The following is a 20555-nucleotide window of genomic DNA, read 5'->3' as shown; positions in this document are numbered from 1 at the left end:
TGTAGCTCAGCAACACGCGCCGGACGGCGACGAGCAGGCCGAAGCCCTGCCATGGCCACGTCGCAGGACACATCACGGCCGTTAATGTTGACGGATGGGACGGCCTTCCCCGTTGCGTTGACAGCTGCTTCGCTTCGTCTGCGTGAAGCGGGGGGCTACTGCTGCTGCTGCTGTTCTGTTCCAGAAGCAAACAGTGGTGAAGCGTTTGCAGGCTCACATGGCAGCTTTGATTCGATTGTTCGTATCATAAATGGTCTGCAACCCTTTTTCCCCACCTCTTTACTCCAAAAAAGATGATGTACGCTTACAGTAGCAGTATGGTTCTGCACACATCACAGCTGTTGGATTTCCAAGCTACGATGATGCATTTGACAGTGCAACTGTTCGATACAAGCAGATCTGTTCTGTCCACTGAGCAAGGAGATGTCAGCATGCAGTGAAAGGATTGGAATCACTGTTGACAGCATTGCAAGGCAGACTGGAAACAATAACAGCGATGAAGCATAAGCCCAACACATCCATAGAATCACATATAGAACAGTCAGTTTCCACAGTGTTACTAGACAAAAGTTTGGATGTCCCATAGTAGCTTTTTTGGAAGCCATAACTCTAACAAAAGGGATGTATTCTTAAGCTCCATCCAGTACTAGATAGATTAGGGTTCTGAGAAGCTTTCAAACAAAAGACCAGTTCACAAACATGAAAGCCAGACAATGGGGTGAATCCTCTTCGTTCGAGACTTTCCATGCTACGGCCTGTTCATACGACACTGGCCTCCCCATGCTCGACATGCAGATGCCAGCAGGAAGATAAGCATGGCCCTACAGTTTGCATAGAGATGCACAGGTTTCAGAAAGCTTTAGATCAAACTGAACAAAACATAAAGCTTCACTGGTTTACTCACCTGCTGCATGATCTTTGGGAACTCTGAGCAAAGCACCTTCCGCGCACCATCATCGAGTATCTTTTCGAGTGTGATGTCTTGAAGAGCAATCAAGGTGGTTTCAAGCATATCCAGACCAGCTTGATTGGAGAAGGTGAACACAGGTGAAGCCTGCAGAGAACGAACACATGAATCTTCCTACCATGAGAGATCGTCTACGGTTGGTTGCGTAACAAGCGAAAGCAAATTGCTGCTAGACAAGTACAAGAAAATACAATAAGCAGAAACTTCCATACTATCACTTGCCTTTAAAGAACAACACATGATTGAATCAGAATGGTGCCAAAGCAGTTTCAGCAATGAATCACTAGCTTGCGAGTCTACTCGAAAGAGGTCTACTCCGGTATGAGCCCTGAAGTCAATGAATATGATTCATTAGGACAGATAACAGTGACAAACTTGTATTATGGATTGAAATATACAGTTCATGCACAAATTGGTATGCCAATTTTCATCGCAGAAAAAGTAGTATTTATGTGATCATCAAGTAGACTAAGTAGCCCTATAGTGCAACTGATAATTCCTTTTCGACTAGAACTTCAATTTGATGAGACATAAGCTGGTAGGTCATAAAATGCAGAACCGCATGCAAGTACACAGTGAGACTACCTGTAGCTCCGAGAAACCCATCGTGCCAGAGTGTGAGCTTCAGGAGAACCAGGTGGATGCTTGACTCCAATCTGACATCCAGGTCGAGGTGCAATTGCCATAGCAACTCTCTGCACCGAAGCAACCACGCTTCTAACGTATTGCCGGGCCATTGCTGCCACATTACCTTGGAGGTGATTCTCATATGTGAACTGGAAAGCTATCGTCAGGACTGATCGCAGGTTGTACGCATTTGATGCAGTCTCTTTAACAGAGCAAGCTGTGGCACCAGATCCAATCTCTAGCGTGGATGCCAAATCAAGTGTTCGTGTTGCAGTAGAAGAATCCTGCATCATCGTACATGTTGAAGTTAAAATTCAGAGAATCATGGGTATCTTAGAACACCAATTGCAGTAAGTTTTTAGAAAATGCTTTAGTGTGAAGTCACCCAACTGTTTTAGGATCCAGCGGAATAACACGGAAACCTGATGGTAGCAAAGGAACATCATCAGCAAAAGATTCATCAATGGGTGCAAAGACAAGCTGAGCACAGGAACCAATTGCATTCTCATCAACTCCACTGCAAAGCTGCCATCATGTAGATAAAGACAAAAAGATCACTCAGCAAAAACATACTGAATACTCAGGATTTGAGATGTAATGCAACTTCTACAAGACAAACCTGCAACAAGTACATATCCCTCGGTAAAATGACATCATCTTGGTTAAAACCATGACCCTCAAGCCTGATCACCTCCAAGAACTGCAATCGAGGGCGTTAGCATGATACATCATCAGTAGCAAATGCCAGGAAGAAGTACAAGAAATGTTCTTGGCATTAGAAGGAAAATTACCTCTTCATGCTCCACAGTATGCGCAAGAGGAAGTATCATCTGGCTGCCCAAGAAGCCACTACTTGCCCTAACACCAGGAACTGCATATGGGCTAGCTCTCATTGAGGCAGCAGAGTAAGCATCTACACCACAATCAGCCCATTCTGAACGATGCTCCCTCAGAAACCGGACCAGCATAGCAGGTGGCACATTCTACATAACACAAACCAGTTCGCTAGGATCAATTTTGTTCTGAACTAGAAAGCACAGGTTACAGAAGACATTCCTCCAGAGCAATAGGAGGGCCCACTATTTAAGGGTAAAATGTCAGACCTGCAGCAGCATTGATGCTTTAGCACATAGAACACCGACTCCAAGGGTTGAAAACATGGCTGAAGTGTTCACGTGTGAACCAAGAAGTTTGTTCGGGGAAGAATTTACAGCAATTGTCACATCATCAACACCATCGCTACCCAGTAAAGACCAACCATCGTCAGCAAATCCATTTACAGCATCATTGAAACCTCTGCAATGTGCCCAGAGCACTTGCCGTTAAATATATAAAGTTACTGTTGGAAAAGAAAATCTCAGGTAAACATGGCAACTTATTAGCCAATAACCTGCTCAATCTTTGACTGAAAGTCCTCAAAACAGCAGGTTGTCGACCCCCACCATATGGAACTTCACCGCTGGTCTCCTGAGCAATTTGTTTTAGGTGGCGGAGTGCCTGGAGAAAAGGTCAAAGCATGACTAATGGTGTGAGATAAGCAAAATGTTTAGTAAACAAGCAGTAAAGCTTACAGCAATTGTCATTTTCTGTGCCAGAATTTTTGGTGATTCATATAAGGGCCTAAGAACCTCAGGTACACTCCACGCCTGAAGGGTCAAAAGATATATCATCAGTAAAAGATGGTTGTATTCCTCAATAAGAGTATAAGATGGATAACTCACATCTAAATCAACATGGTCAACAATGTGAATCATTGAACCACCACCCTCACATGGTCGGATTAGGTAACCACTGGAAAGAACTTCAGCTCTTACAAAATTTGGAGCAGGTGGCCCAGCAGGACCACCAGTTGCAGGAGTCAACGATCTCTCACAAATCTAAAAGAAAAGTGTCATGTTGAAGTGTGTTCAATCATTCAAAAATAGGAAAAATATCAATTTCACGACAAAAGTTCAGACACAACTCATACCACAAGACTTCCATCTTCAAGACCAGTAGTATATCTCAGCATCCAAAAGTCCCGTGCTGCTGCCAAAGTAGTAGGCGCATATGTCTGATGGCAAGAGATTAAAAGAGAAGGTCAACTTAAAGGAAAGAAGGAAAAAGATCGATGACCTTTTCTAACTTCATATAGACAATAGACCAGGAAAACAAGACCGAACCTGCATGTATATAAGTTCAATATTCCCTCCATTACCAGTGGGGATTACAGTAACCACATCAAGGCAACGACAATCACGATACCAAGATGGACGATCCTTAAGAATCTCGGCAACCTAATAACCCGAACAAACCATGAAATACACAACTAGGAAAAGGAAATAGCAGCAACAAGAATTCAGTAAGCAATGGCAAACCTTTGTGGGCTCTAGACTCACAAGGCCACAAGCTCGAGCTGCTACCCCACTAACATTGTGAGAAACAGCAATGATTCCAATGGAATCCGGACCAGGCTAGAAAGGAAAATGAGAAATAAGTTTGCATCACGCAATCTGTATAACATAAATTGCCAAGCTAAAATCAGCTCGATAAGAAGTCTAATGAAGCATCACCTTCATCCCAACCATCTGAACCCAATCGACAGCAGTTCCAGTAGCTTTTGACAGGAACTCTGCCAGGGTCTCCTCAGCAATTGCAAGAAGGCTGCATGTCCCAAAAGAGAGAATAATCATCAGCAGAAGACACATGATAAAAGCAATCTGGATTAGTGAAGTCATGACCAGTAATTTTGATTACCCAGCTGGGTTATTAGCATCTCTTTGTGAATGCTGAGGTGTTGGGTTTTGTTGATGGTGGTGCTGACCACTTGTGACTACAGACTCGCAGCTGGTGTCAGTGGTGGCTACGGATGTCTGAATGTTCATTTACAAAAAGAGTAAGATCCCAACAAATATTGTAACATATGAAAGAATCTAATGGAGCTTCTGAGTCGAACATGGAAAAAGAAATATAAATTCATATCCATAACATTCCTCTCATAATGAAAGAATTATGAGTGAATTAGGAAAATTCATGCATAACTCAAGACTTGGTTGGTCCATGTTAAATCCAACAATGGATGACAATCAAATGGAGAGTTTGCAGTTCAAGCAAACAGCTGTTAGATAAACAAAGAGAATGCAGAGCATTGGACCAAGAAAATGACATAGATTAAACTAATTTATTTTAACCATTGAAAAACCAAGCACATGAAAAATAAAATGCGAGAATTGTTCCATCAACATACTAATATATTGTAGAAGGTGAACATGCATGCTTACGTTATGCAGTTGCTGGCGCATATAGCCATTCTCATAAACAAGTTGTGACACCTGCTTCTGCAACCGGTCATTTTCCTCCATCAACAGCTTGTTCATGGCAGTAAGCTTGCGGTTAACAGTTTGGAGTCGAGAGGCTTCCTTTCTCTGCTTCTCACGACATCTACAATGAAAAAATAAGGGAAAGCAGTGAGATGTTGAGCACCCAAAAGTAACATTCAGCAGAAGGCAAGTACCATATTATTACAATTCCAATCAATATGCTATTCAGTACTCCAAGCCACTTGTGTTTTATCAGAAAAACTAGCAATAACAAAGGATCAAAATACTAAGAATCTGATCACATAAGATTAATTTGTAGGAAATTTGTAGAACAAATTAACTACTTTCTCCGTTTATGCAGTGTCAAATCATTTACAGATTGGGAGAACCAAAAAATCCACCAAAGTTCAACAGCTTCAATTTGACAAGCATTAATCATTGTGTATTAACAACTACCCCAAAACCAAAACCATGTATACCAAATTAAAAATAATCAGGCAAAATAGAAATATTCATAAACAAAAACTCAAACAACAACAACAGAAGACTCTGTGTCCCGAAACAGATCAAGCAACATGTCCATAACATTCTGAACACAAATCATTAACATAAAAAAGATCCCGAGAAATATACTAAGCTGATGGGTCTGCTTTTTGACCTAGAAAGTCCATCATTGACCAACCGGATTCAATAACCTCAGAGTCCTACAGAGGATCATTGACATCTTGCAAAACATTCACAAATATTATGGATTCAACTTAAAAAATACCAAATGAAAAACACACTATTTGAGAACAAGAGAAGGAATATGGTGAGCTGTCTCTCTCAATGAAGGATTATGTACACTCGCATTTGGTAATGTAGGACTGAACTCGAGAACATCCATGAGAAGCAGCAAAGGAAAGGTAAAATACCAAAATAGAAAGATTCAAAGCCACCCTGACTCAAAATATCACATCTTTATACAACCACCTCTTGAAATCCTAACTATAGAAGGAAAAAGAAGGAAAAGAAACCAATAATCTCAAACTCCCCGACAGTTTCGCGACGAGTTCAGCCCAAAATCCAGCTCAGGCTGATGAAGAGTTGGAAATAACAATACCAAGACACATTTGAGTGCCCAAAGGGATCAGATCCAACTCTCGGAATAGGAAGAAAACGGTGATCGACCAAAAAAAGACTTTTTGTCCCAGCAAAACCTCACGATTCCACCAACTTGCGGTGTTCCATCGATTCTTTACCTTCTGTTCTGGAACCAGACCTTGATCTGCTTGGGCTCGATGTTGGAGAGGATGGGACACTCTCGTATAAGCTGCTGCCGCTTCAGGGAGCTCGGCTTGGGGCACTCGCTGTAGACCCTCTCGAGCGCCTCCACCTGCTCCGGCGTGTACCTCACGTACTTCCCCGAATCCATCGCCAAGGCGGCTGCCTGCTGGCTCTTCCCCGTCTCCTTTCCGCTCACAACCATGGCCATCTCGCCCCCTCTAAAAACCCACCCAAAAATCCAATCTTTCCCCAATCGACACGATCGCCCACCCTTAGCGACCCCCCACCACCCACTTCTTCCGGCTCCTCGGCAGCGGGAGACACATCACCGCCCCTCAGGAGCGGTCCGCTGCCGCCGAGAGGGATCGCCTCTTCCCCTGCTCCCCCGAGGCGGCCATTACTACGCAAGGCGAAAAGGAGGCGTTTTGCTTTAGGAATGCGTAGGATTTTGCTTCATTCCGCTTTGTTTCGGCCTTTTTATTTCCACTGGCGGTGACGGTGGCTTTTGTTTACCGCCGAACAACACCAAATTTGCCCGGGCCGAATCAACACGGAGTACTTTCCCGGGTGACGTTACCCACGCAGCCGCGAGTCCCACCACAGGCTCACGGCAGACAAACGCACCTTCAAAACTTGCTCGGGTCAATCGGCCGTGCTAGCCGACATCCTTCTCTCACCGCGCTTCGAAGTGCGGGGAGGAGCGGCGGTGTGTTCCTTTTGATGCGGTCTTCTGCCTCGCAAACGACCGCTTTTGAGCTTAATGGGGGGAGGGGGTTTGATAAAGCGTGGGGGGTTTTCTATTCTTTTGAAGGAAACGTCGTGGGAGGTGAAGAATTGTTTATGGTGTTGTGGTCTGATAGCTGCCAATGCATGCTGCTGCTGCTGCTACTGCTGTGGCCACTGCCGCTGCAGCTGCAGCTGTCACAGTGCAAGACCAAAAACAAAACACAACAAATAAAGTGCTTTCTCTCCCTTCAATGCTCTGTGTTTCGAGTGAGAGTGACTGAGAGTGAGAGGGACAGTGATCCCATGTTGGTGTGTGGGAACAGTATGATGCATACAGCATCATCTCTTTCTCTCTCTTCATCGTTTCCTTCCTGCTTGAAGCCCTGCATTGATGCACTCGTCTCTCTCTCTCTCTCTCTCTCTCTCTCTGTAATAAGACGGACCCAGTGTTGGTTGATGTTAGCGGTTGTATGTACCTCCGTTCCTTGCGACAAATAAGATTCTAATCTGAAAGAAACATAGCCATGAGTCGTTCTTTTGCTCTCGACTAAACCAAATCAAAATTACGTTTATGATGACATTTCTACGTTGTTTTCTTTCTTAGAAACGAGAGAGAGAAGAGACTGTCAGTGTTGCAGGAATACATCGCTGCCAATCTGAAAGAAACACATATAGCCAGTGATAATAAACCCTGAGCCAATTATTTTGCTGTTCGGTAGATCATTATATGATGATCTTAAACAACAAAATGGTCGGAAATCTTTTGTCCCTCGATTCGGCTCTCTCTTCTTTTTCTCTCTTTTCTTTGTTGGTGTTCTCCCTCTCACTGGTCCCCCAAAAGTGAATGGAGTATGCCTTCTTTTCTTTGTATCCGTAGCAGCAGCGGAGACTCCTTTTGATTGCTTTGTATGTGTTGCGTCGCTGCACCGCCATGGGCGGAGGAGGGGCGGTGGCTCTGACCGTGGTGCGGCCATTACTGCCGTGTGTTTGACCAGGGAGACAAAGATGGAGGAGTTATTGTGCCGGCACCAAATCTGGGATGAAAGATCTAATCCAAGTTCCTCCCATTTAATTCTGGAATTAATGCTAATGGATTCTGTTCCCCATTTACTCTCAGCTCGCTCTCTCCGTGGATCTCTTGCCTCGCAATCATCCACATAGCCAACACATAGGTGTCGTTGTTCCCATCACAGTGTTGCGGCAGATATTGAAAGATACAGCACTGCTTGTTTCTCATTTGCGAATGACAATGGCATGTTGGGTTTCAGATATCAATCAGAGAAGATCATGCATTAACTGTACCAATACAGAGTAGACCTTTGTTCCATGTTCTTGTCACTGTCTCAAAAGTCAAGAAGGATTCTCGCTGCTGAATCTCAATGATGCAGATCACTCTTCATAGTCTGTTGAGCACAAGACTAGCTTGATAATGCCGCCTCTCATTATGCAATACAAAGTATGCTAGAAAATGCCATGAACACATCATGAGAATTAGAGAATAATTTTCCTTTTGAATTTCCTTTTCATTCATTTGTTTGATTGAGACATACCAAACAGAAAGCATCTGATGACCAACCACCACACATAGAACTGAATCTTGAGTTGATGCAGGTGGTGGTGAGGCCTCCTCCTCCTCTTCCTCCTCCTCCTCCTCCTCCTCCTCCTCCTCAAAGGCTTGAAAAGACAATGAGAAGCTCCATTATTGCTGCACTTTCTGCATGAACTACTTACTGGTTTGCCACTATGGCAAATAGAGTTTGTGTCACAATCATCCATGTTCAACAAGTGCAGCCACCATCAGAGACTACTACATTTCAGATTGAACTTGTTCTACACTGAGCTGTTAAATGTTTCTAGTCTGGTGAATCTTGCAGGAGTGCAGTAAACAACTTATGTGACTTGAAAAAGTGCTTTAAACTGGATTGTAGACCTACCAAATCCATGACTAGTAATATAGAGGTAGCTATTCCTGCTATGCCACTAACATGACTAGTGGATCATTGGATAAGTTAATTATATAGGGCAGGATGAATTAGTGGAATAGTTGGACCCATGGTTAGGGGACAATGCATGATGCAGCTCTTTTTCTAGGCTCTTAGCATTTTCCTGGATCCAAGGATTGGTCAAAATTGCTCCTTTACTAATGGCTTCTGCTCTATAACCTGTGTCAATCTCTCTGCTTGGGCACCATTCATATTGACTGAACCATTTAGCTCCAATTGTGTTTATCTTGACTTAGGGAGCCATAAAACTTGGTTAGTGCATTCACAAAGTCAAATGATATGAACCACCAATTAAACATATAACAGTGTTATATGTATGTTCAGCTTTGGACATCTGCTTTTAACTCTGACTAGAAATCAGAAATATATTGCAGACAGGCTCTGGAAATTGAAAGACACATGAGAGAGAGAGTGTGTGGAGCAAATTTGAGCTAAGTGGGGGGGGTGGGACTGTCAAAACCTTGGAACCCTAAACGCTTAGGGTGCTCAAAGCTACTTTTGTGGCATGAGGTACACCAGCACCAACCATCACCTTGTCATTTCTTTTTCCAATCCCTCCTCCTCTTTCTTCTTCTTATTCTTCTCCTTTTGCTTGGGTGACAGCAGAGAGTGATGCTGGCCACACCCTCCCTTCACTCCAAAGCTTGTCATTAGCTTTATTCAGAAGAGAAGGAAATGTGTGAAAAGGCTGCTGGGGAGCAAAAGCACTGCCCTTTTAGTTTTCCTAAGGTTGGCATGCACACAAACAAAGAGCATCCCAAGCACAGCGAGGGACAGGCACTCCACCCAACTCTTCACAGGCATGGTCTCTCTCTCTCTCTCTCTCTCTCTCTCTCTCTCTCTCTCTCTCTCTCTCTCTCTCTCTACAACATCAGCTGAAACAGCAACAAAGAAGAATGACAACAAGAACAGGAACAATTAATGGGTGATGATGGAGGTGGGCGGGGGGAGTCAGTGGCCACAGGGTACTCGCACAGGGTGTCTTCCTGTCTCCTCTGTGGCATGATGAGGAGTCGTGCGTGCTACTTTTCTCATGCCTTCTCACCCTTGTCTCCTCCCCCCCCTTCCTTTTCCTTCACAAAAAGGAGAGAAGGGAGTCTAGATAAGGTGGCCCTGCCTGCCTGGGTAGTGCAACTGAGGCATGCTCCCCGTATCCATTGCGTGATCTCCCAAACTAACGAGCGTGGAGGTCCGGGGCTCGATCCCCAGTAAGCTTTCATGGCCCCCCAACCTTTTGGTGAGGGTGGTGGCCGTCGTGGTGGTGGTGGTGGTGGTGGTGGTGGACGGCTACTGCCGGGCGCGGCGCGCGCGTGTTCTTCGGCATGCACGCCTGCCTTTGCGTGCCTCCCACACCACTTTGTCCAAGCTATGTGTTTCTCCAAGTATTTAGCTGCACGTACTTCACAGGGTGGTGGTGGTGGTCAAGATGTTTCCGGTCATTCGGTAAATGGTGAAGAGATACACACGCTGGATTAGCGATGGAAAGGAATGGATCAATCAAGCTTGCACGGAACATTATTAGAGTTCATTGCAGGCAGGGTCTCATGATTGGAGATCCAACGGTTCTCCTCATCTCTCTCTCTCTCTCTCTCTCTCTCATGCTCACATAAGATTCAGATGTAAAACATTGCTATTCGACGAAGTTTCAAGTCAGTGATAAGTATTGCAGAGGACAAGAAGTGCTCATAAGAAGAGATTAAGGTATAGAGAAGAGAGCAGGAATGTGGACATTCATGAGGGAGGGTGTGTCCCCCACCTCTGAAGAAGTGCACTCCTTTAATCATGCGGACTGCATTAGATTTACAAGATCAATCAGTCACTGTCCCTCAAGACTGCAATGTTTTTATATGCCTGCAGCAGCATTATAACAATTACATGCCATCATCATATCTGTCTAATGTGCATATTGCATCGATGAGACCGTATAACATTATTTCTTTCATTTCCCATTCTCCACCTGTTGTTACCATTCATGAAATGCAAACAAAGCTCCATTCCAAAGGACCATAGATGAGTCTTTTGCACTGCATGGCCACTTTGCAGATGACCAAAATGCTGCAACAGGAGTTCATTGAAAGAGAAGAACTTGATATGTGGATGTAGTAACAGATTAAGGTTCCCCTGTCGCATGCAGATTTTGGAGAGCCATCCATCATTGCTCACCTTTGACCTCTCCAGCTGACTTAGCAGGGATCCTAATATTAGTAAGGTGGGAGTTCAGCGGTCAACCTTTCATCAAGATTGAGTTGACATTTGATCTCCATCTATTTGGAAGTGCCAAGTATGCTCCTGGAAAGACTGAGCAGACACAAGTAGTAAAATATCTCAAACTTAAGGAAATTGCTATAAATATATATATATATATATATATATATATATATATATATATATATATATATATATATATATATATATATATATATATCACAAGCATAAATATAAATGAATTTGGTGTTTTATCCTTTTTTTTATTGCTGGCTAGTCAGTCTTAAAGGGGACTACTTGATTTCCTGATTGTTGATAGAAAACTTCATACTACAGGTTTGAGTTTACTAAATCTGCATCTTTGAGAAAAAAGAACATATTGCCAAAAGTCTCCTAGAATTTTGGGTAATTAGCAAATTGTCAATATGGTCAATTTCTTGACTCAATTAAGGTTGTGGTATCATTGAGGAAACACAACATGACACACAAAATCAACACTTAAATAGCGAAAATGATACTAGATGGCCAAGGAAAAATATGTGAAGGCAATATTGGCAATGGATGACAAATAATCACCATGTGAGAACCTAAGAGTACACCTGAGAAAGTCCAATCTTTAAATGAACCTATGAGATCTCTCACTTACAACAACAACAAAGTCTTCTAATAACATGCCGATCACTAAGGGCTACAGTTTAAATTATGAAAAGAATCGACAAGTTTGCTTCTACAACCAGGCTTTTGGTTATTCCAGCAAACTCTGTACAGTATCTGTTCTTCCCAAGAACCAGCATACATCATTCATTGCCCACTGGTAGCTTATCAGAGTCTCCAACTTTAGAAGGCTCTGCTCTATTGCTAGAGAGCTTAGTATTTTCTTTATTAGCAGAACGCTCATCAGAAGCTGGAACATCAGAACGTTGGGCCATGTCATCCGAGGCAGCCTCATCCTGTTGATTTCCTTGGGACTCATTCTGTTGATCTGCTTCAGACTTAGAATTAACAAACCTACCTCCACATCCTCTAGCTCTTCTCACAGCATGCAAATGACGGGATTCGTGTAGATACGGCTGTATAGTGGTAATGCTAAATATGTTACAAAATAAATCCACAGTTCAAGATGAAAGAAATACAACATAAGCAAGAAACAGTATTATCTTAATCATATATGAAATATGATTCTGTCATAATGAAAAGGTGAGAACAGTAACACAATCTCCAAGATCGGATGATCAGCACAACTGGAATATTCCATAGATATTTTAACAAGCAATAAAATGTCAGGTCAAAATAGTCTGAAATCTTGTAGTCCCAAGAGCTATGACGAATCTATCAGAAGGATAAGGAAATGGATGTTCCAATTTGATTTCATAGACCAACTAATGGAGAGCATACAAGCAATACCTTAAAAAACATGTTCTGTTCGGTAAATAGCCACATTACATATACCATATGCACTAGTAATATGTGGTCGCCTGGATAACAAGCAATAAAATGTCAGGTCAAAACAGTCTGAAATCTTCTATTCCCAAGAGTTGTGACGAATCTATCAGAAGGATAAGGAAATAGATGTTCCAATTTGATTTCATAGACCAACTAATGGAGAGCTTACAAGCAATACCTTAAAAAACATGTTTTGTTCGGTAAATAGCCACATTACATATACCATATGCACTAATAATATGTGGTCGCCTGGATAACCGGACGACAATGACGTAAGTAGCTGCACGAAGTCAAGCATGTGACTACAGAAGATTGCATATGGTCAAATAATGATTAAAAGAAATGTTATATCTATATAATATTTTTATTTAAATTCATATGTTATTTGGATTCTATACATATAATACTTATATGCATAAATTATTTTTTATTCAACTACATATTTTGTGACATTTTTTGGATTTTTGTCTATTTGCTTGACTCTTTAAAAGTCTGAACCTATGGCATATATTCGCAACTTCTACAAGATTGTGCATGTCATAGTTCTAGGATTCATACATTGTTTTGGATAATTTCTTTCAATGGCTGTGATTCTTTACTATAGTTGACTGGTTGTGATTCTTAAGTATAGTTGATGCATTGTTAACTTCCCATCAAATGTGGTCAAGATTTCTTGAACTGTATATCATTAGTTATTTTTGTTCTATTTGGTTTTAATATATTTTTAAAATTATTCTAAAATAGTATTAGAATCTGCATATGCATCCGCTAGTGTACCCACAAAACACATGCACTATGCAATAGACTAGCTGCTTGGATAATGCTTCTGCTTTATAAACCTTTAGTTTTCATAGACCAACCTACAGTATTCTGGCCTTCGTATAGACACACAAGTTAAAACCTTCCATGCAAGCCCACATAATCATTACCTTGTTTTTTCTGTCCAAATAAACAGTTATAAAAATTATATTATCATTAGAAAGATCAACTCCAACAGCAAGAAATGCAAATTTCAAGAGCATTGAGGGGTAAAAAGTAGGAGGTCATAGGTCACTGCGCTATCACAACCAACAATCCTGAGAAATGAAAAATAATATAAGAATCCTATCTAGTGGTCACGAAAAGCATGTCATTCACTGAATCCCCACCCCAAAACGGTGATATGTGATGCATGAGACAAAAGCACAGGGTAGGGAGTCCAAGAATCAATGTTTTCAACAAATACCAAAATATTTAGCCCGATACTGGGACAAACGTCAGGAGAACTAACAGATAGACTAGAGAGCTGTAGACATGAGTACTAACAAATTAAACCAATATAATTGCAGAGACACATATACACTTACAGATTGTTCAAACGGCAGATATATTAAGTAGCTTAAGCAAAGACCTAGTGAATCTAATGAAGCAGGTGGCCATAAGTACTGAAATATTTTCTTTACAACCTGTTTGGTACAAACTAAATTTTTGACGAATAGGAAATACGATTCTTATTTGTGGAATCACTTATTTCTAATGGTACAACAACACCACCACCAACAAGCCATAATAGGATAAGTGACTTAATTCAGTTCAGTGGGATGGAACTTAATTGATTCATTACTACTTCAAAACAAATCACGTGATTTGGAGTCAAATTTGGTGAAACTCATTTACTTCTGTTATTTTACAGAACAAAGTAGTTGTACACCTTTTTTTCGTGTGACACAGTATAATTCTTCTCTTCATAGCAAAAGATATCAGTGGGTCAGTCGATATCGAGTTAAAGTGTTTTAAGATAGAGGGACGTAACAGCTTATTCAAACCCAACTTGACCCAATAGTAAGATAAGATTTCATGTCCTGTGTGCGATCCATGGTGAATTGGTCGAGTTGGTTTGAACCAACACAATCAACGTCAAGTTTTATTTTATATCCAAATAAAGGTATTACAAAAAAATAATAACTGGAACCATTTTTGTTTCCTTCTCAAACATCGCAACTTAAAAAAATAAATTCATTTTGTAGTATTTAAAAAATAACTTGTAATTTAGCTAAATTCAATTCTAATTAACTGAAATTAATTCATCATCTGAAACAAATTCTGATTATATAAATCAATAAAATACCATATGAAGGTAATTACAAAAAGTGTGTTGGACTCAATGAATCATTGAAAGAAGTACCAAGAATGACAACCCACACAGGATTTCTGATTTGTGTCCTGGTAGAATTATTGTATTAAAATATAAATCAAGTTGGGCACATAGCATCACATGTTACGAATATTTTTGCTCCCCATTTGAGACATGAAGTCAAGCTCTAGCAAAAACCCACCCAGCTATATGGAGATCTTATGATGGTTCACCCTATAAAAACTAATAGTTAACAATTTAACCAAGAAGCACAAGTTTAACTATGACAACAGGATATATGGATAACCACATCAAGAGGCAAAACCATCCAATTAATCATTTAGAATAACTGCCAAAAAACACAATTCTATTGCCAGCTAATGCTTCCTCTAGCCTAATAGGAAAAAAGATCACTAGCGTTGAACAGTGATCTAACTACCTAGCAAGAATTAATATCTTTAGTAGAGACATACCTTACGAACTTTAGCCAATTTATTTTTTGATTCAGCTTTTGCTCGAGACTGTCGACGCCTTAAGATACCATGATATTGTTTTGCATTGACATAAACAGGTTCTTCAATTGCATCAGTCGGCAATGGCACTCCGGGATGATTGACTCCAATCAGTTGTGGATGTATCTAAGTCACATTGGCAGTGGTTAACAAAGCAAAAGAACTTATAGTTGATAAACACCACACCATACTGAAATGAAGATATAGGTACAAATTGGCTCCTTGCAAGCAGTATTTGATTTTTCAGATTCCAAACTACATTAAGCACATACGTCTGTGTCAGTTGAAACATACCACATGTTGCCCACTGTAAGCTGCAAACATACCACCATAGTAAGGATCAACAAATGGGTAAGCTGCCGGAGCCTGTCACAAAGAGTATTTTCATACAATTAGTCAAGTCAGTTCAAACACATTTTCCTCAATTAATTCACAATGTTTTCTATTATCAGTAAGGCATCCAATCAAAGAAAATTAATGAAATAGACATTAAAAAATGGTTGATAAAACAATTCCCTAGGGAAGGTAAACTCAAATCCTTGTCTGCCACTCTGCCTAACCCACTGTCATATAGCACCACTTATTGCTAACTTAGTGGTCGAGGAAAACTGTTTCAGGACACCAGTAATAGGTACACAGCTAACAGTGTTTGCAGTGAAATGGCTCCGACATAACTAAAGCTATTTTCCTGCCTATCGCCTCGGGAGATGTATGTACATGCTCCCACCAATAAGAGGTACCTCACCAAGAAGACTAAACAGCTTCCAAATGTGGAACTTAAAATGCAAGCTATGCCTTGTATACTTTGTTTACTTTTACCAATATGCAAAATCATTATAGATAAAAGTTCCTACAATGATCTAGAATCAGTAACCTTATATATATACACAAAAAGAATGCAAGAATGAGGTCAAAAGTCATTGCCTGCAAAGTTTTGGCTTATGCTTCAGGACTATATGTAAAACCAAGATAAAAAGGCAGCTTTCTCTAGAAATACAGATGGAAACTACATGGTAGTTATCTAAAACTGTATTAGAAACAGAAGCAAAAGCAAGAATAGTTTCATAAAACTCATGTCAATCCTTTTGACTAAGGTAAGAAGAACAGGTTCTTCATGACATAATAACGTACAAATATAATGTATTTACATAAGTTAACATCCTGAAGGACAGTACCACAGTCTGTGCTACGTCAAAATGACTAGTGGGCACCATGTACCCAGGCAAATGTGTTGCCACACCAGAATGCAAGCTGGCAGTTGCAGAAGGTTGATGTTGGTTCTCAGATTGTACCTGGTCCTGCTGTTCATCAGTTTCACTGTTATCTGGAAGTCACAAGGACCACATGACAAATAAGCTTTAGGGCAAACTTCCAAAAGATCTACCTAAACATATCGCACACCGAATTGGACTTCCTTTTTCGATGCAAAATTTTCAACCTGATAATGACATCTTACCATTGCAACTTGTGTATCTGAATCTCAGACATAAAATCACCTGATCAATTAGTCATGTCGGTTGGCAACCAAACAGCAATATGCCTAATTATTACACGAAAAAGCAAAGGCAAGTACAAGATTTTCCAAGAAATTTAAATAAGACAAGCTAGCACACCCCTTCATGTATGGTGTCTAGATAAAATATTTCACTGGTTATGTTATGTAACAGAAATTCTAAAAGTCAACGGAAGTCTCATGAGCATATCGATGATTAAGGCATTTCCTTCCTTGAGTACTAATTTAGTCATGATTATCTAACTGCCTACAACTTGCCAAATTTACGATCTTGAACACATTATTAGCACAATATATAAGTTATAACAGTAGAAATATGACAGCTAGATTCCTAACATACAAGATAGCAGAAAGAAATTATTGGAAATTTGAAAGTGACATTTACCAGATAAGCTTTGAACCGAAGAAGTCATGATAATTGGAACTAAAAGCAGCTGAATTCAGACCCAATCTTGAAAGAGGGCTAATAAAGCATGCTCCTGACACCAACCACAACTATTTAACCTGTCGAAACAGAGCTTCACTTGCAGTTTCCCAACAGAGAGCGAGACTTTCACTTCTATAAGTGGTATAAGCTCGAAGACTTCAATCCTGAAATTGCAACCACAAATAAGCGATAATAATTGACAAAAAACTGACAAGAAATAGCTAAAGCAAAACAAAGAATAGTTTTAACCATAACTACCATGTGGGTGGTATTATTAGTTACTCGTTTTGTAAGTATTAATAAAGCAATTGATCTTCAAGAGGGAGAAAAGAGATGAGCAAGGGAGTCTAAGGAATCCAAAAATTGGAATTTTCACGAGAAGCAAAGATATAGAGGAGAAATAACAAAGTTTCAACCAACACGCATGTTCATATATCCAAAAGATCGAAGATGAGAATTAAAATAATTTCAATGATAAATTTGATTATGTGACCTCTTCTCTTCTTCATTCACAAAGATGTAACAGCGGTATTGAGTTCGCTACTAGCAGAACAGGTAAGGAAAATAATTCAGAGAAAAAGATTATCCAGTCGATGGAAAAACTAAACCAGCAGTATCATTCTGTTTCCACATACTATAATATAGTCTTCACCATAATTATTTCACAAACATACTAAAAGGCCTCATGAAAATGACTAAAAGATGACATCTCAAGCAACCAATGTAGATGTAAGAAGCTAAGAAGACCATTTCTTCATATTGTCTTGACTGCACAAAGAAATGAGAATTCTGTAAAGATACAATGAGAAACCGGAACAGCAGAGAAACTAAAATTTAGCTGTCTTAAGAAGATGACATGGTTAATGAAGAATGCAGGACATTACAAATTGATGTTCAGCTATCAAGACATTATGACAATGATAAGAAAGCAACCACGTTATGGATCTTGCAAAGAAAAAGATTCTGAACAAACAATGTACTAGAAATAGGTCTCCTATGATAAATCACTTCAAAATCCAGTACACATTGTGATTTTAGAACCAGTTCTGAATATCAGCTCAGCTCTTTTTACTAAATTAATTTGCGGAGGACCACAGTAGTTATGTTGTGGGCTGTTATAGAGAGTTGAACATGCAATTTTTCGAACCCTTTTGAGTTACAAATACAGTCACACGGAAGTGGAAGATGTGTTGATCAGTGGTTACAAACTTACAATTATTCTAAGTTTCTAACAGTCTAATTGATATGGACTAGTGACCATATAGTACCTTTATAATCATAATCCCTCTTATGGAAAATATAACTTTCAGGATAAAAGAACCTTTATTATCCCTCTTGAGAAAGCTTTGACCACAATCAAGATGTTCATAGTAAAAAGTATTTCAGCTCCTTAAGGAAAGGGAGTCTCTGCCGAGGCAATCATAAACATCTTATAAGGCTATTTTTGCTTCCCCTTTGATTTAGCTATCTAGCCCCTATATAATAAGTCTACTCATGAACATCAGTATTTCTTTTAGTAGCTGTTGGTTACTTGAACTTGCATATGGTTTATTTTTGTTTCTTTTCACAATGGATACCTAAGCTCCTCTTTTGCTAAATATTGTTTCCATTTTCTACTATATGTCCCTATCTTCTTCTTATCTGTTGTTTTTGTAGTGATAACCAGTCCACTGTAGGCTACCATTTAACTTGAGCAACATCAGCTCGAGACTTGAACACTTTTTTTTCCTCCCTAAGTAGAAGTTAACAAGTAATTATTAACCAATAGTAGGTGCCCGCTTTGTGATAGAGAGATCATACACAATCTTAACTGATGTTATAGAAAAGCAAATTCGCTACAGAAACTGTACAAATATTACATAAAACCACCAAGTACTGTAACTGTACAAATAAAATTTTCACATATTTATACCATGTATAAAATGACACTGACATATCCAACTTATTAACACAATCTACACATTTTGTAGACAAATTGAACATAACCAGAACCTCCCTACGATTCAACATATAGCAGGGAACAAGCACTAATTTGTTGATATAATTACAAAATTCCAAGCTACAGGAATTTGTATGCCTTAATTTTAAAAAATCCAAATTGAAATCTACGGGCAAACTCTTTGCCAATAAGATTGCAGATCAAAGAATATATCCAACCAAGTTAAGAGAACCATGCAGTTAGTGTATCATAAGTAGTATGGGATTAGAAAAAATATGCATATATTGTCCTCATCAATTTGAAGCTATATGTGAGTACATTCTCTGAAGCTTGCCCTCATCAGTTTCCTGATTGAGACACTTCACCTTCCAACTCTGCTCGGCCATGCCCCACTCAGTCTCACGGACTTCTACCATTCACGGATCAATTTACATGCATTATGCAATTTATCTGTTACAGAGAATTTCAATAGAAACGGCGTGGGAGTATAATAAGACAACACAACGCATCTAGCGCTGTTCACAAAAATACACAGAAATCCGTTTCCACCAATACATGAAATCAAGTCAAAGCTATTATTGATGTATTATATACAGCAGCATCACATTCTGGCCTAATATTTGTGACTTACCCTTCCAATGCAACTACAAGAAACCCTAATATGTGTAAACACAAAGGAAGATACTTCCTAATCGAGAATCTACATAATAATCCGGGAACCAATCCCAAACCCGTGTCCTCCAACAGAAAACCCTAGGGATAATTCAGAAGCAACAACACGGAGATTAGGATTTCCCGGACGACCGTCGTGGATGAAATCGACCCTATCGAATCAACAGAAATCGCGACAAAATCTAATAGCTTCCCGTATAAGCGCAGAAAATCAAGATCGGGAAAGTGATTAAGTGAATCGCAATCCGTAGAACAACGAATTCTTAAGGAATTGCTTCGTCGGTTACGTACCTCAAACGTTTCTCGCGTCGCGCGCTTGCGTCGGGTGCGTTTGATGGCTTCGAAATGGATTTCCTCCTCTCTCTCTGTCTCTCCCTCTCCCTCTATCGCTCAGCGAAGTACGCCGTCTCTCGCCATTTTATCCGCCTCGATTTGGTGGTATAAACTATAAAGAAATCAAGAAAACATATATATTTTATCTCCATAAGAAATAATAATATCTTGTTTTTTAGAAAATATTTTATTCACCCGTGTCTCCGTGCCCAAGAGATTCACCTGCCATCTGTGCTGAAGCACACAAAAGGGCTCCACCTGTAAAGGCCAGGTAAACGTCGAGGACATTGTCAGTTGGTAGCTAAAGCGTGGTTCCTTCCAGGTTCCCCAAAGTGGGAGCAGGAGGATCACCTCCAAGAACAGTTCAATGAGAAAGTCTCTTTCGTGCATATCTACTGTACGATGAGAAAGTCTGATGACTTTTCTGAAAAAGGAACGGTCCGATGGAATCGTTTCACATTGAACTGTTGGAAAGGATCCTAAAGTCGAAGGCGCGGGGAAAGGGCAGCG

The 20555-nt window shown here is 40.2% G+C and overlaps 2 protein-coding genes across 3 annotated transcripts; both read right to left on the bottom strand.

The window, feature by feature from the left end:
- Positions 1–497: 497 nt before the first annotated feature.
- On the bottom strand, positions 498–6739 carry LOC103982243 (homeobox-leucine zipper protein HOX32). The gene is made up of 18 exons (XM_009399116.3): positions 6135–6739; positions 4855–5014; positions 4331–4446; positions 4147–4237; positions 3952–4047; positions 3757–3870; positions 3564–3647; positions 3316–3471; positions 3166–3240; positions 2985–3091; positions 2698–2890; positions 2386–2577; positions 2214–2294; positions 1985–2119; positions 1553–1878; positions 1190–1295; positions 905–1054; positions 498–821 (listed from the first exon to the last, which is right to left on the bottom strand). Exons 1-18 carry the CDS (start codon positions 6365–6367, stop codon positions 675–677), a joined length of 2562 nt encoding a protein of 853 aa, XP_009397391.2. The 5' UTR covers positions 6368–6739; the 3' UTR covers positions 498–674.
- A 3971-nt stretch (positions 6740–10710) lies between these two features.
- LOC103982245 (nuclear transcription factor Y subunit A-7) lies at positions 10711–20142 on the bottom strand. Of its 2 annotated transcripts, none has more exons than XM_065180220.1 (6): positions 20004–20142; positions 17060–17265; positions 16337–16485; positions 15456–15527; positions 15123–15287; positions 10711–11186 (listed from the first exon to the last, which is right to left on the bottom strand). In XM_065180220.1, exons 2-6 carry the CDS (start codon positions 17085–17087, stop codon positions 11124–11126), a joined length of 477 nt encoding a protein of 158 aa, XP_065036292.1. In that variant the 5' UTR covers positions 17088–17265; positions 20004–20142; the 3' UTR covers positions 10711–11123. The 2 variants fall into 2 exon arrangements, with proteins under 2 accessions (XP_065036292.1, XP_009397392.2); XM_009399117.3 differs by lacking the exon at positions 10711–11186 and adding an exon at positions 11630–12163.
- Between the last annotated feature and the right edge of the window lie 413 nt (positions 20143–20555).

This window comes from Musa acuminata, chromosome BXJ1-4, assembly GCF_036884655.1.
Source record: "Musa acuminata AAA Group cultivar baxijiao chromosome BXJ1-4, Cavendish_Baxijiao_AAA, whole genome shotgun sequence".
NCBI classification, from domain to species: domain Eukaryota; kingdom Viridiplantae; phylum Streptophyta; class Magnoliopsida; order Zingiberales; family Musaceae; genus Musa; species Musa acuminata.
The sequence above is the reverse complement of the archived record's forward strand: the minus strand, read 5'-3'. Positions and strand labels throughout refer to the sequence as shown.